This window comes from Notolepis coatsorum (genome assembly GCF_963971535.1).
Source record: "Notolepis coatsorum genome assembly, chromosome: 1".
In the NCBI taxonomy this organism is placed as follows: domain Eukaryota; kingdom Metazoa; phylum Chordata; class Actinopteri; order Aulopiformes; family Paralepididae; genus Notolepis; species Notolepis coatsorum.
Genome location: NC_140165.1, coordinates 234,428,392 through 234,441,515, shown reverse-complemented (window position 1 = coordinate 234,441,515; position 13,124 = coordinate 234,428,392). Strand labels below are relative to the sequence as shown.

General features: G+C 40.3%; 2 protein-coding genes across 3 annotated transcripts in view; one reads left to right on the top strand and one right to left on the bottom strand.

Annotated features, from left to right (window-relative positions):
- sae1 (SUMO1 activating enzyme subunit 1) overlaps nt 1-6,232 on the top strand; it is a 31,858-nt gene extending 25,626 nt beyond the window's left edge. Inside the window, exons 8-9 of the mRNA XM_084330932.1 lie at nt 3,707-3,776; nt 5,743-6,232. Coding sequence (XP_084187058.1) covers nt 3,707-3,776; nt 5,743-5,835 — 163 coding nt within the window. The 3' untranslated portion in view covers nt 5,836-6,232. The remainder of the gene's footprint in view (nt 1-3,706; nt 3,777-5,742) is intronic.
- A 5,170-nt stretch (nt 6,233-11,402) lies between these two features.
- The window catches only part of bbc3 (BCL2 binding component 3), an 8,427-nt gene continuing 6,705 nt past the window's right edge, over nt 11,403-13,124 (bottom strand). For both annotated transcript variants that reach the window (XM_084330941.1, XM_084330942.1), the window contains exon 3: nt 11,403-13,124. This exon is cut by the window's right edge. The gene's annotated coding sequence lies outside the window, so the exon portion shown is untranslated.

The window sequence follows — 13,124 nt, the reverse complement described above, 5'->3', positions numbered from 1 at the left end:
CTAAGAAATGACGTAAACTCCATGATAAAAACTGCAAAAAAAAATTCAAAACTGAGGAAAACAAAAATAAACCACGTGAACTTTGGAAATGACTCAATAATCAACTAGGCTGCAGTAAAAAACTTAAAACCAGGTTCTCAAACATAAACATAAAGACGGACAACACGCTCATCACAGACAAACTGGATGTAGCCAATTACTTAAACACTTTCTTCACAAACATAGCCACAACACTGGTAAACAAACTACCCTCCCACTCAGGGCAGTATGGGGTAGAACACATAGTAGCATACTACAAGAACCTAGGCGTCCACAAAGACGATTTCAAACTGGAAATGGTAACTACAGATGAGGTACTCAATAAACTGAGCGCCCTCCAACCGAACAAGGCCACTGGCCATGACAACATCCCCTCCAAATTCCTCAGACTCAGCAGCCGCCATCACCCGTCATCACACACATAATAAACCTCTCCATAAAACAGGGACACGTCCCCAAGGACTTCAAAATAGCGAGAGTAACACCCCTGCACAAAAAGGGCAGCAAATTAGACCCAGGCAACTACCGCCCTGTTTCTATCCTTACATCCATCTCGAAAGTCATGGAAAAAATAGTATACGAACAGGTCGAAAAGTACCTTACGGATAAAAATCTAATCTACGAATTCCAATCTGGCTTCAGAACATCCCACTCCACTGACACATGCCTTCTCTATTTGAATGACCACATCAAGCAAGAGGTGGACGCGGGCAAATACTGCGGCATGGTCATGCTAGACCTACAAAAGGCCTTCGACACTGTCAATCACACCATTCTGATTGACAAGCTAAAAGCAATTGGTTTTGATAGTTTATCAGTGAGCTGGATACAATCCTACCTGGAGGGGAGAGAACAGATGGTGGAGGTAAACGGTACCCTATCCCCCCCCCTCACAGTGAACTGTGGTGTTCCACAAGGAAGCATACTAGGACCACTACTGTTCCTAATTTATGCAAATGACATGTCGTCAGCTTGTGACTGCAACTTGTTCCTGTTTGCGGACGACTCAGCCCTGCTGGTCTCTGACAACAAACTATCATTACACATGGGCAAAACAGAGTCCATTCTCTTCGGTTCAAATAACAAATTCAGCAAAACAGACGGCTTCTCAGTTACAGTGGGTGACAATATTGTCACAAGGAAAGATGAAATTACCTACCTGGGTTCCATCCTAGAGGCTAATCTTTCCTGTGACAAAATGGCATCCAATGTAATAAAAAAAGTCAATCAACGAACTCGATTCCTGTACCGGATCTCCTCCCTGGTAAACAAGAATACCCTGAAGACTCTGGCAGGAGCACTCATTCAAGGGTACTACGACTATGCTTGCACCTCATGGTACCAAAGCACCTCAAAGGCACTAAAAACCAAATTACAAACATCTCAAAACAAACTAGTCAGACTACTGCTTGACCTGACTCCTAGAACCCACCTCACCCCTGCACACTTTGCCAACCTAGGATGGCTTAGAGTAGACGACAGAGTACAGCAACTTGCAATGGGCCTGGTCTACAAGATACACTACACGACCAAGGTACCCATGTACATGTCAAAATACTTCCCAAAGGTCAGTGAATACCACGATCACAACACCAGAGGGAGCTCCACAAATCATGTAAAACCCAGATTCGGCTCAAACAAGGGACTAAACACGTTTCGCAATTATGCCACAACAATGTGGAACGCCCTACACAAAGCTGTAAAGGAATGTGAATCACTACCCACCTTCAAAAACACTCTCAAAGAACACCTACGGGAGACTGCAATTCAAAACTGGCCCCTACAAATGTCCTAACCCAGTTGTACAATAAAGACCAAGCATGGCTTTGTCAGTATTCCAATGTACAGCCCCACCCAACCCCACCCCACCTACCCAACCTCCTCCAATGTACAGTCTCTATGTCAAATGTATGTCAGTATTCCAATGTACAGTGTGTCCCCCCCCTACCCAACCCCCCCCCCCCCCCCCCCCCCCACCTCCAATGTACAGCCCCACCCCACCTACCCAACCTCCCCCAATGCACAGTTTCTATGTCAAATGTATATACACTCTTCTTCTGGATTTTTTTTAGTATCACAAACAGTACTGTATTTGAAAATCTGGTATGTCATAAATGTATAGATGTAGCAGTACTGTCTATCTGTATGTCATATGATGAATTGAAAATGGGGGACCCTGATGGAAACAAGACGAAAGTCTTTCTCAGGTCTGCATCCTCTTAACAATTGTATGTATTGAGCTGTACTGTACTGTACCCATTCTGCAATCTGTTAATAAACTTTTCAATCAATCAAAAAACTACATTGGCTAAATAGCTCACGGAGGCATTTAAAGATGGCTGCTTGTTGATTTTTTTTGCAGGAAGTGTATTGGCACATTCAAGTTCTGATTGGTTGAAAATTGCCTTCATGTTCGCCACCTACTGCCACCTACTGCTTTGGCATTGTACTACATCACTGTGCTCAGGAGGCAAAACGAAAGTGCTCAGGTTGCAAAACAAATGTCTAATTCGGCTGCCACTACGTTGCGACCTGGAAAGCGAAACTCATCTTGAAAACGAAACGAAAACACCCTAGGTGTAACCGACGCCGTTAGTCTAATGCAAAAGAAAATCAAAAAAATATATATATTTTTTTTATTCTTTCCAAAAGCAAAGAGGCATAGAAGCGTGGCTAACACTACTGACACGCATACCAGCAAGGCTAACTGCCTAAGAAAATTAGCACAGAGGCACTAAAAGAGGATTTCACCCATCTAATGAACACACTAGACTAGACAAATATCAAGATGTATCCATCAGTGGACCAATTGCATGCTTTCGCAGAGGACAAGAAGCCTTCAGTCGACTCCTTCAGACATTAAGCACCCCCACAGCCCAAATGGAATAATATAAAAAAACTTGACTATCTGCAAATTTCAGCCAATTTCAGCCAATCAAAGTCAACTATCCAAATCCTTAGTCGGGGACAGCTCTCCCCTACTCTTGTCTCACTGTCTACCGTCCTACTTTCTCAATAAAGACTGGACTGTCCACTCTTCTTTTGAGGAGAAGAAATTAAAAACAAAAAAAGGCTATTTTGCAAGCAAAGGTCTGAATTGATAATATAACACAAGATACTGGTGCCCTAATGATGAGGGTAAGCGCTCTAAGGAAGAAACCTCATCCTGTTGCCAAAGGAAAGTCTAAAAAGCCTATAAATATACTATGGAACTACACACTAAGTATTGTATTACATGGCCCATAATTCCCCCCCAAACAGCATTGCCAACTAGATCAGATTAGATAAAAATGTATTGTCATTATACAGCACAAGAACAGTTCAATGAAAATAAGTTTGGCATCCAACCAGAGTGCAAATGTAACAGTAAAATGCAATAGTAATATACAATGTACAGGTGATTAACCTGGATATAAAATATACAAATTAGTACTACTGAATGTAGTGCTAATCAGATGTATGTACAGAGTTGTAAAACAACAGACCCGTGCAAAGGTCTTAAAGGAATACACCAGCATTTTGGGAAATTAGCTTACCGTCTTTCATGTCAAAGGATTTTCTAGGTATCAATTTTTTCATCATGATTTTCAGAGCTGGCCGTTTGTATCTGTGTCTTTGTGTGTACGTGGTTTTAACGCAGCTTCTTTATAACACACTTCCTCTCCAGCTACTGCTTCTCTGAGATGGCCCCAGTCTGCGCTGTGGTCGGCGGTGTCCTGGGACAGGAGGTTGTCAAGGTGAGAGACACCGATGCATGAACCCACTCTTAGTTACATTATTTATTCAGTCGCAGTAAGTGGTAAGTAGTTTGTCCGTGTGGAAAGCAACAGTTGTGATTGGAGGATCTAGAAAAGAGAGCGGGGCTTGAGGTCAATTATTGGCTACTCTCGTGTGTCAGAGGTACAGTTCACTCATGAATTTGCAATAGCTGCAACCTTTTTTGCGATAGGACACTCCCATTGTCACGCCCCCTTTTAGCAAATTGGCATAAACACACCTTCACACACACATACACACTTGACCTTTTGTCTGAACAAGATCAGTCACAGTTGGGGAACTGTTTGTCATTGTTTTGTCATTTACTATAACAAGACTTGCCAAGAGGCAAAAGAACCAGTCACAAAGAGAGCACACATAATTATAATTAACGTCAGGACTGGGGTCAGGTGAGGTAACCTGATTTGGGAATTGTTTAAATTCCGCTCACACAGAGCCCAACACTCTGAACTTTGAACTCTGAACTTCAGCCACAAAACGAATGTAAACTTTTAACTCTGTTGCCTATACTCAATGCATACCTACCTACTGCTTACAACTGCCCTACACTGTAATCATAATAATCATAACTACCTACCTCAATAGTCACACTATACAAAATATACAATATACAGAGCTAAATGTACAAAATGCAAAAACAAATAGCAAAAAATTGGTAGAAGAGGTAGTGCAAATCCTATAGGATTAAATAGACTACATTACATGGTGTAATGTAAAATGTTTTATATATAATTTTTTTTTTTAAACGTGTCTAAAGTAAAGGTGAGTGTGCATGTGGATGTTGTGTGCAATGGATGTAGAATGGATGGGTTAGTGACAGTGTTACATAGAGTCCACATTGAGCATCCTGATGGCCTGGGGATAAAATTCCTTTTTTTCTTTGTGCTGGCCATGAGACTCTGGTAGCGCTTGCCTGACCACATCAGTGCAAATCGCTACCGGTTTCTATACAGTACTTACTTATACACCTGCATATAACCCATATAACTCTGTATGATGGCATGTACAATAATGCTGTATATACCATGTATATATTTATTCTTACCGTATATATATATATACCCACATCTGTCTGTACATACCTGCATAATAATCCTTTTTACATATGTGTAGATACTATATCTATATATGTACATATCCCTTACCTACTCTTACTAGTTACGCTGCTGGCTAGTATGACTTAAGTTACTACCATAGTGTCTTTATACATGTACAACTGTACATACTGTAATACTACAACTCTGCACGTACATCTCAGTAGTACAAATTGATATATTTGATATCCAGTTTAATCACTTGTACATTGTATATTACTATTGCACTTTACCGTTTGTTTTTCATTTGCACTCTGCTTGGATGCCAAACTTCTTTTTGTTGTACTGTACTTGTGCTGTATGATGACAATACATTTAAATCTAATTTAATCTAATCCAATGTCTAACCACAGTATCGCTATTTGATTCGATGACTATTCGATTGGTTTTTGACAAACTGAAAACCCTCATTGTGAAAAAGACAACCCTCACAGGACATAACTGAACGCACTGAAGTGTAATTCGCTTCAGACACCAAGTAGGTTAGAAATAATTTAGCTGAGTTATGCTGACCTCGGAGGTAGAGAGAGGAGGATAAGTCAGGATAATTGTGCGTGCGTGCGGTCTGGGTAATAACATCAGTTCAGTCAGACATCCTTCTTAGTGTTTTCCTGGCACAGGGCCAAGCTTCTGTCTCCATGGCGATGATGAAACATACTGTAATTGCCCGAGCGCCGTCTCACTGGGCAAAGCAAACTGATCTCACACAAACGCTAACCTCACATAGCCTCACCCTGGAGGTTACGTCAGTGTGAGACCCAGGCTGAGGGATGAACGTGTGTGCGCATTTGACTGTTTTGTTTTCTTCTTCTTTTTTTCGCGGTCCTCCCAGGCTCTTTCCCAACGGGACGCTCCGCATAGGAACTTCTTCTTCTTCGATGGTCACAAAGGCAGCGGTGTGGTCGAGTGCTTGGGACCCCTGTGAACAACACACACACACCTCGACTGGCCATGGAGAGGAGAGATGTGTAGACGGGACAATGATGCAGCACACACACACGCATACATACACACACGCATACATACACACACACATGCGCACATACATACACGCGCACACATACACGGACAGAAACCACAGACCTTTTTGTGTTTTCCATGTCTAGAGTGTTTCTCTAGTTGGATTATTTATATCATTAATTGTTCCAGCAAACGGAAGTGAATATGTTGTTTTTGTCCGTTCTGAGAGTTCTTTTCTTCATGTTCTCCTCTACACTTGACGGTTGTTAGCTGGTAACAGTGTTCGTAGTGTCTGTCGGTCTGTCCGTTATGTTTCAACCCCACAACGGAATTTTTACGTTTTATAATAAAAAAAACACGATTGATAAATGGATTTGAGTTTCATGTTTTCTTTGTGTCTTCCTCTTGGTGTGTAGAAAAGGTACAAATACTTTTGGACTCGTAATGAGGTACGATGAACAAAAACCTTTTGACATTTTCTTTTATTTAGATATATATATTTTTTAATTTAAATTTTTTTACATATGCACATCCATTTACCCACCAACCCCCAAAGGAAAAGACACTCTGCAACACAATCAAACAAAACAAAAATTACTAGGTGACTAATTGATTGTCTTGGGTGAGAGCGATTTGTTGACATTTTCTAAATACAACATTTTTATTTGATTGGACCCTTGTTTATCAAATTAGCAAATGTGATTGACGGGAGTCAGGATTCACATGAGTCAAAGACTTAATTGAACTATCAAGCCCCGCCCTCTTCTTGATCATCCAATTATAACTGTTGCTTCACTCTGACTGCAACAGTTGTGATTGGAGGATCAAGAAAAGAGGGCGGAGCACGGGATAGGTCAATTCACATGACTCCACTCATGACTCATTTAAGTCAACATGGATCCGTCTTATTTCAAACATCATCCTATCATCACTGCGTACGGAATACAAGGAGGGGCATTCCAGACATGCAAATGAGTATGAATGCCCAACGAGGGTAAAATGGAGGAGATGTCACGCACCATATTGCGTCAAACATTAGAGTATGACACTTGTGCAGTTACAATTCGGCCACAAATCCATAAATTCTGTCGTCCGTCCGTCCGTCATTCCACCAGTGCATCTGAGCATGCTCCATACCCCCATCTCCAATTGGATGGCTGACTGGTGACTTAGCCTACATTTATTAGCCTATCTTTTGCCTCCAAATAAGGCAGCATCAGTACAGTGCCAATGTCGGTAAGAGTGCATACACTTTGTTGAGCCCATCCTTGGCCCCTGGGACTGTCACTGTCAGTTGGCCCCTGGGACTGGGGGCTGGTTGAACCTGTAGAACCTGTCAGACTGGTAAAACCTGTGATGTGAAAGGGATGAACAAATGATATTATAGGCAGGGTTGGCTAGGATTCTGTCTGACTATTATGTAGCAGTTCTGTGTTTGTATTGTCTGTATATTGATCACTGTGTGTCGTAGACAAAAGCAGGTATGTTGTACTTGCTGCATGAGCAACCCAGTTCCTTCTCTCATCTAAGGTTCATGAACTGTATATTGCTTCTAGTGGCCTGAGCACATGGCTAAAGATTTTTGGTTGTGTAGTCTTATTTCCTACTGATGATGTTTGCACAGCAGACATCTGAAGCTGTGCTTCATACCGGATAACCAGCTGCTCCACAGTTAGCCACAAAACTAATGTGAATGAAAAAAACTTTAAAGGAAGACGCCAACTTTTGGGGAAATTCGCTTATTTGCCATCTACCCTGGAGTTAGACAAGCAGATACATAACCTTTTCTTCTGCATTAGGCTTAGGGAACAGCTGCACGTTAGCCTAGCTTAGCATCATTGACTGGATGTAGGTGTGCCAGACAGTGTAGCCTATTTCCCAACAGTCACAAAATGCACTCCAAATACAACTCCAAAACTTTCCTGTGAACATGTGACCTGTGTATTTACCACATGGAGAATTTCTTTAAATAATAATTAGACATTTTCGTTTTCTAAGCAGATATATTCTGAACTCTTCTTTGCCGAACCACTGCTGCCTGGGCGCAGTGATTTCATCACCTCAAAAGCTCTGTTTCTTTTTTTTTTAAACTGGGCTTTTGAAGTAATGAAATCACTGTGCCCAAGCAGCAGTCGTTCCGAGTATATATCTGCCTAGAAAACGAAAATGTCTAATTTGTTTTTCTCCACGTGGTAAATACACAGGTCACAACATGTTTACAGGAAAGTTTTGGTGTATTTTGTGACTGTGGTATATATCTGCTTGTCTAACTTGTCTTAACTCCAGGGTAGATGGCAAATAAGCGAATTTCCCGAAAAGTTGGCATGTTTCTTTAACACAAAGTATCCTAAAACAAACGTCTTTACTTTGGGGTCTCTGGGGGGTAGGTTTGAACGTTGATTGCAGGGCTTGTACAAACTGAAGCATGGTGCATTTATTTTATATATTGGTTTTGGAGCTGTGGGTATCTATGAATAACAGCATGGATTATGCTGAGAAAAGACTTACCAATCGACAACTTCATTAGTAAATTTGGTTATTCAGGCCAAACGCTCCGCTTCAGACTTAGATCTAATAAAACAACAAGGGACACAGCACTGAGGCGTGTTGAAAAGACAAGAGCCTCGGCCAACACAGGAAGCTTGGCCCCGCAAACTGTTTATTGGAAGGTCGATATTTCATGACTTAACAACCCCATAGGAAATAGTCCCAGAATTCTGAATTGACTATTTAATCCATAAAGAGTTCTATTTCCATAAAGAGAATTATTTTTGTGAGTGAATAGCTACAATGCATACTATTAAGCTCTGTGCAGAAGATATTACATTGATTTTTATGTTCAGATAGATACGTTATTAATCCCTTTAGGGACATTAGGGAATCTATATGCGCAATATGGTTTGCAGTAGAGCTTTATTGAACGGAGGAGTGAAAGAGGGTGAACAATGTGGACGGTAGTAGAAAACAACATTGAGATGGAATCGTGGAGAGTGATTATGCTGCACTGCTCTTTTACTGGGATTAGGAGAGGAGATTAATTATGGGACGTCCCCTGCTCTTTTAATTAAACCTCTGTAGGCCAACACTCACTGACTAAAAGACACACTGGCACTGTGGTATCTGTGCTCTCCCTCTCTTTCTCTGTCTCACTCTATATTTATATTTCTCTGTCTCTCTTTCACTGCACACTCTGTCTCTCTCAATCTTGTTCACACACACATACTCTCAATTCAATTTCAATTCTCTCTCTCTCTCTCTCTCTCTCTCTCTCTCTCTCTCTCTCTCTCTCTCTCTCTCTCTCTCTCTCTCTCTCTCTCTCCTCTCCCTCTCCCTAGATAAAGCTGGGAACGAGGTTACCCTCTCCCTCTCCCTCATCACCAAATAACCCCGCCCCCCTGCTGTGCGGTCACTCTCTCCTACTTGGCAGCAAAAACCAAGCCATTCCAGCCCAGCAACCAATCGGATCCCCGACTTCACGGGGGGGCTTATGTGATTGGCTCATTATGTGAAACGCGGCAGGTGAGGACATCTCTTCCAGATGTCGACTGTTTGTTGACTAGTGGTTGTTTACAGTCGTGTGTGTAACCTACTTAAAGTGAGGGGTTCCTTCTTTACGAGTAGCTACATTCTTCTCCTTGTTAAATATGGACAGAGCACTCTGTATTTTACAATAATGTTGAGATCTACGGTAACGACCGAAACAACACACTGGGTGGATTCTGACAGTCATGCTCAGAGACAAAAACCTCCTGATTGAAAATAATGGTTTAGATTTTTTAATCACGAGTCCGGTTGTCTCGCCCACGTCGCACATATTGTCATTGTGTGTTTTATCTATTGTCTGTTTTTTTGTATGGTTGTGTAGTTTAGTAACTTGTCCATATGTGTTTGTGTATATTTGTAATTTGATCGGTTAACAGCAACCTGCAAAGGGACTACAGATGGAAATTAGCCTCTGGCTATAATCTGTTCGTCAATATGTATAATAATATGTAGAAAATATTGGCATGTCTGATCTGAAACTAGTTCATAGTTTACACATATTTTATTCGACCACTGCAATACTGCATCACTGAATACATATTTATGTCAGAGTTGTTCAAGGTCTCTTAAGATTGTTATGGCTTCAAAAGTCAGTAGTTCTATTCATGCATTCACATTCAAATGTGTCGCTCTATATTGACACACTGAAGCCTTGTATGGAGGATGGCTGGAGGAGATCTGAGATGAAGTCAGTCTTAAGATCTGGGTCATCTGATGGTCATAACATGCATTTCCCTTTATGACTGTTGATTTAATCTTTGTACATGACGTCCATCACAAGGCATTTGAACTGTTTAATGTTGACAGGTTTATTATATTTCGTCCAGGGATAAATGTCTGTCTATATATGTGTACACATGCCAAGCCAACCCTGTGACCTGATATCTGCTAATAACATCTAATGGTGGCAGTTACTGTAGATGTAGATCACAGCAGTCTCCACATATGCCGGCGCAAATTAATCCACCACATCACACCATATGATACAATACCACACACCATATGATACACACCATATCATACAATACCATACCACACATCATATGATACACACCATATCATTCAATACCATACCACACCATATCATGCAATACCACATCACACCATATCATACAATACAATACCACACACCATATCATTCAATACCATACCACACATCATATGATACACACCATATCATTCAATACCATAACTCATCATATACCACACCATATCATGCAATACCATACCACACACCATATGATACCACACCATATCATGCAATACCATACCACAACATATCATACAATACCATGGTCCTGTATGGTTCATGGTGTGCTATAACTGCCAGGGTAAACGGTTTCATTCCCACTGAGGCTTTCCATGTTAAAAATATATGGATTTATGGTACTTTAAAGGGGCACTTCACTGAAAAACAACAAAGATTTGTTTTATACATAATCTCGGACATATCCCAAAGGCTCCCAAACACAAGTGTGTTTTGCACACACTTGTTTAGTTTGACAGTTATTGAGAGTAAATTAGTTTGAATATCTCATCCTGTGATGTCATCATAGGACACAGAATATTTGTGTTGTTAATTATAGCTCAATGGAATAGCCTTGTGAGATTATGTGCAAATAAAAAAATCACTGGATAAAAGTCCACCACATGGCAAGTTATTTCTATTCACTGTTTATTGTTCTCATATTTTTATATTCAGTTAATTATATTGTTTACACTGTTTACTTCTCTCATATATTTATATTCAGATCTAATTTCATTGCCTATATTTCTACTATTACCCTGCCCATACCTGAACCTCCCCTCCCCCCTCCCTCCCTCATGCTGCTATGATGCCTGAATTTCCCCCAAGGGAATCAATAAAGGAATATCTTATTTTATACACCATTACAGATTATTTACATAAAGTATGCGCTATTTACACACATTCATGTTTTAGTAGAACATAACACAATGAAAGACCAAACACGTAAATAAATTTCATATTTTTATTGTATAAAAAAACAAGGGAAAAAAACTACAAAATGCATGTAGAACGTTTCCAATAGAAAAAACAAGATGAAAAACAGCTAAAGTTCACTGCATGAGACTGAGATTAAGATGCCTAGGTCAAAGGTCACATACGACACCTGTCACAGCCCCACCCTTTAACCAGGAAGTGCACTGTCACAAGATTAACAACCACAGGAAGTCACAGTAATGCCACGGGAAGTGGACCACCACAGGAAGTTGTGAGGTTTTCACAGGAAGTGACCTACTGCACGTGCTCAAAGCGGCAAGTGGCTGATCGTCTACGGAGTGTACATTTGTACGTTTTACTAGTTTGTAAACTCACAGTGGTATCAATATGACTTTACACAATGAGGCTCTTAGAAAGAAAGAAAAAAAGGCCCTGTACTGAGAACAAACCAAACAGTAGCACTAAGGCCAAGTGAAGATGATGCAGCGCATGGCAAAAACAAAACATGCGGAAAGGTTATTTTTAGACAGCACTCGATGATTCCCATGTTCTGCTTTGGAAGCATAGGGATGTAACGAATCAACAAAGACAGCTGTTCGAAACAAAACGGTTCTTGGGGACACACTTGAAATGAACGTCTGCGGTTGCAATTTGACAAATGAGACAATTAGAAAGTCCCAGTTACAAAGTGTTTTAATGAAAGGGGCGATCAGTTCAGTGACTTTGTAGAAATTAATACAAAATAAAGAAAAGTTCAGTATTGCTAATACATCTCTGTCCACGAAGCCATTCTCAGGTAGCCTACTGGGTTCTGGTGCTATTCAGTCTGGGCCGTTATCGAGACATCTTCGCTTGCCAAACGTATTCAGTCCTTATTTTATCAAGTTTTATTTTTTTTACTTGACAGGTTTGAACAAAAGAAAAAACCAAATTCATAGTTTGAACCTGGAATGTAAAGGAAAAATAATAATAACTTAATCATAATACAAAAATAAAAACAAAAACAATCGTAAAGAAACAAAACAAGCTACAGAGAGGCTACTGTCAGAATAAATTATGCTCTTGATAGGAGCGTTAAACGTTTTTTTATCGGGTCTCCCAAACTACAATAAACATATCATACAACTAAAGGGGTCATTTCTTCTTCTTCGTCATCTTCATCATCATCATCATCAAATACTTTTCAACGATCAAAAGATCCAAGTTATGTTTCTTTACCTCACAGAATACCATCTCAAATCCACTGGATTTAAACTCAAATTAATTCTACTGTTGCAAATTGTTTGTCCAAAAATACAAAATAACTGCACTTGCAGGAGATTTCCCCCCAAAACAGAAACAAGAGAACTCTCATTTCAATAAGTACTTCTTTAAAGTCCATCAAATTTCCATATTATTTCAATTTATCTTCCAAAAATACATAGAAACGATCCAAGTAACTCTGAACACTGATGGCCGAGGGGTGAGAGCTGAAAGCCAGCTATAAACACTGGTAATATGAACGGTGTAACGGAATGTACAGTGGCAGTTCCCTTTGTGTGTGTTTGTAGCCGATTGTCTTAATGTTAGTTATCAGGCAGAAAGTAACAGAAAGGCACGTGAGATATTTTCAGATTGAAGGGGAAGTTCACTTTGTGATTTGATTTGATTGTTTGTTCAGATAATGAAACACACTGGCCTTTCCCTGCAACGCTACGACCAGCTAATCTTTCACAGTTTCACAAGAATAGGACCTTAAACACACGTAC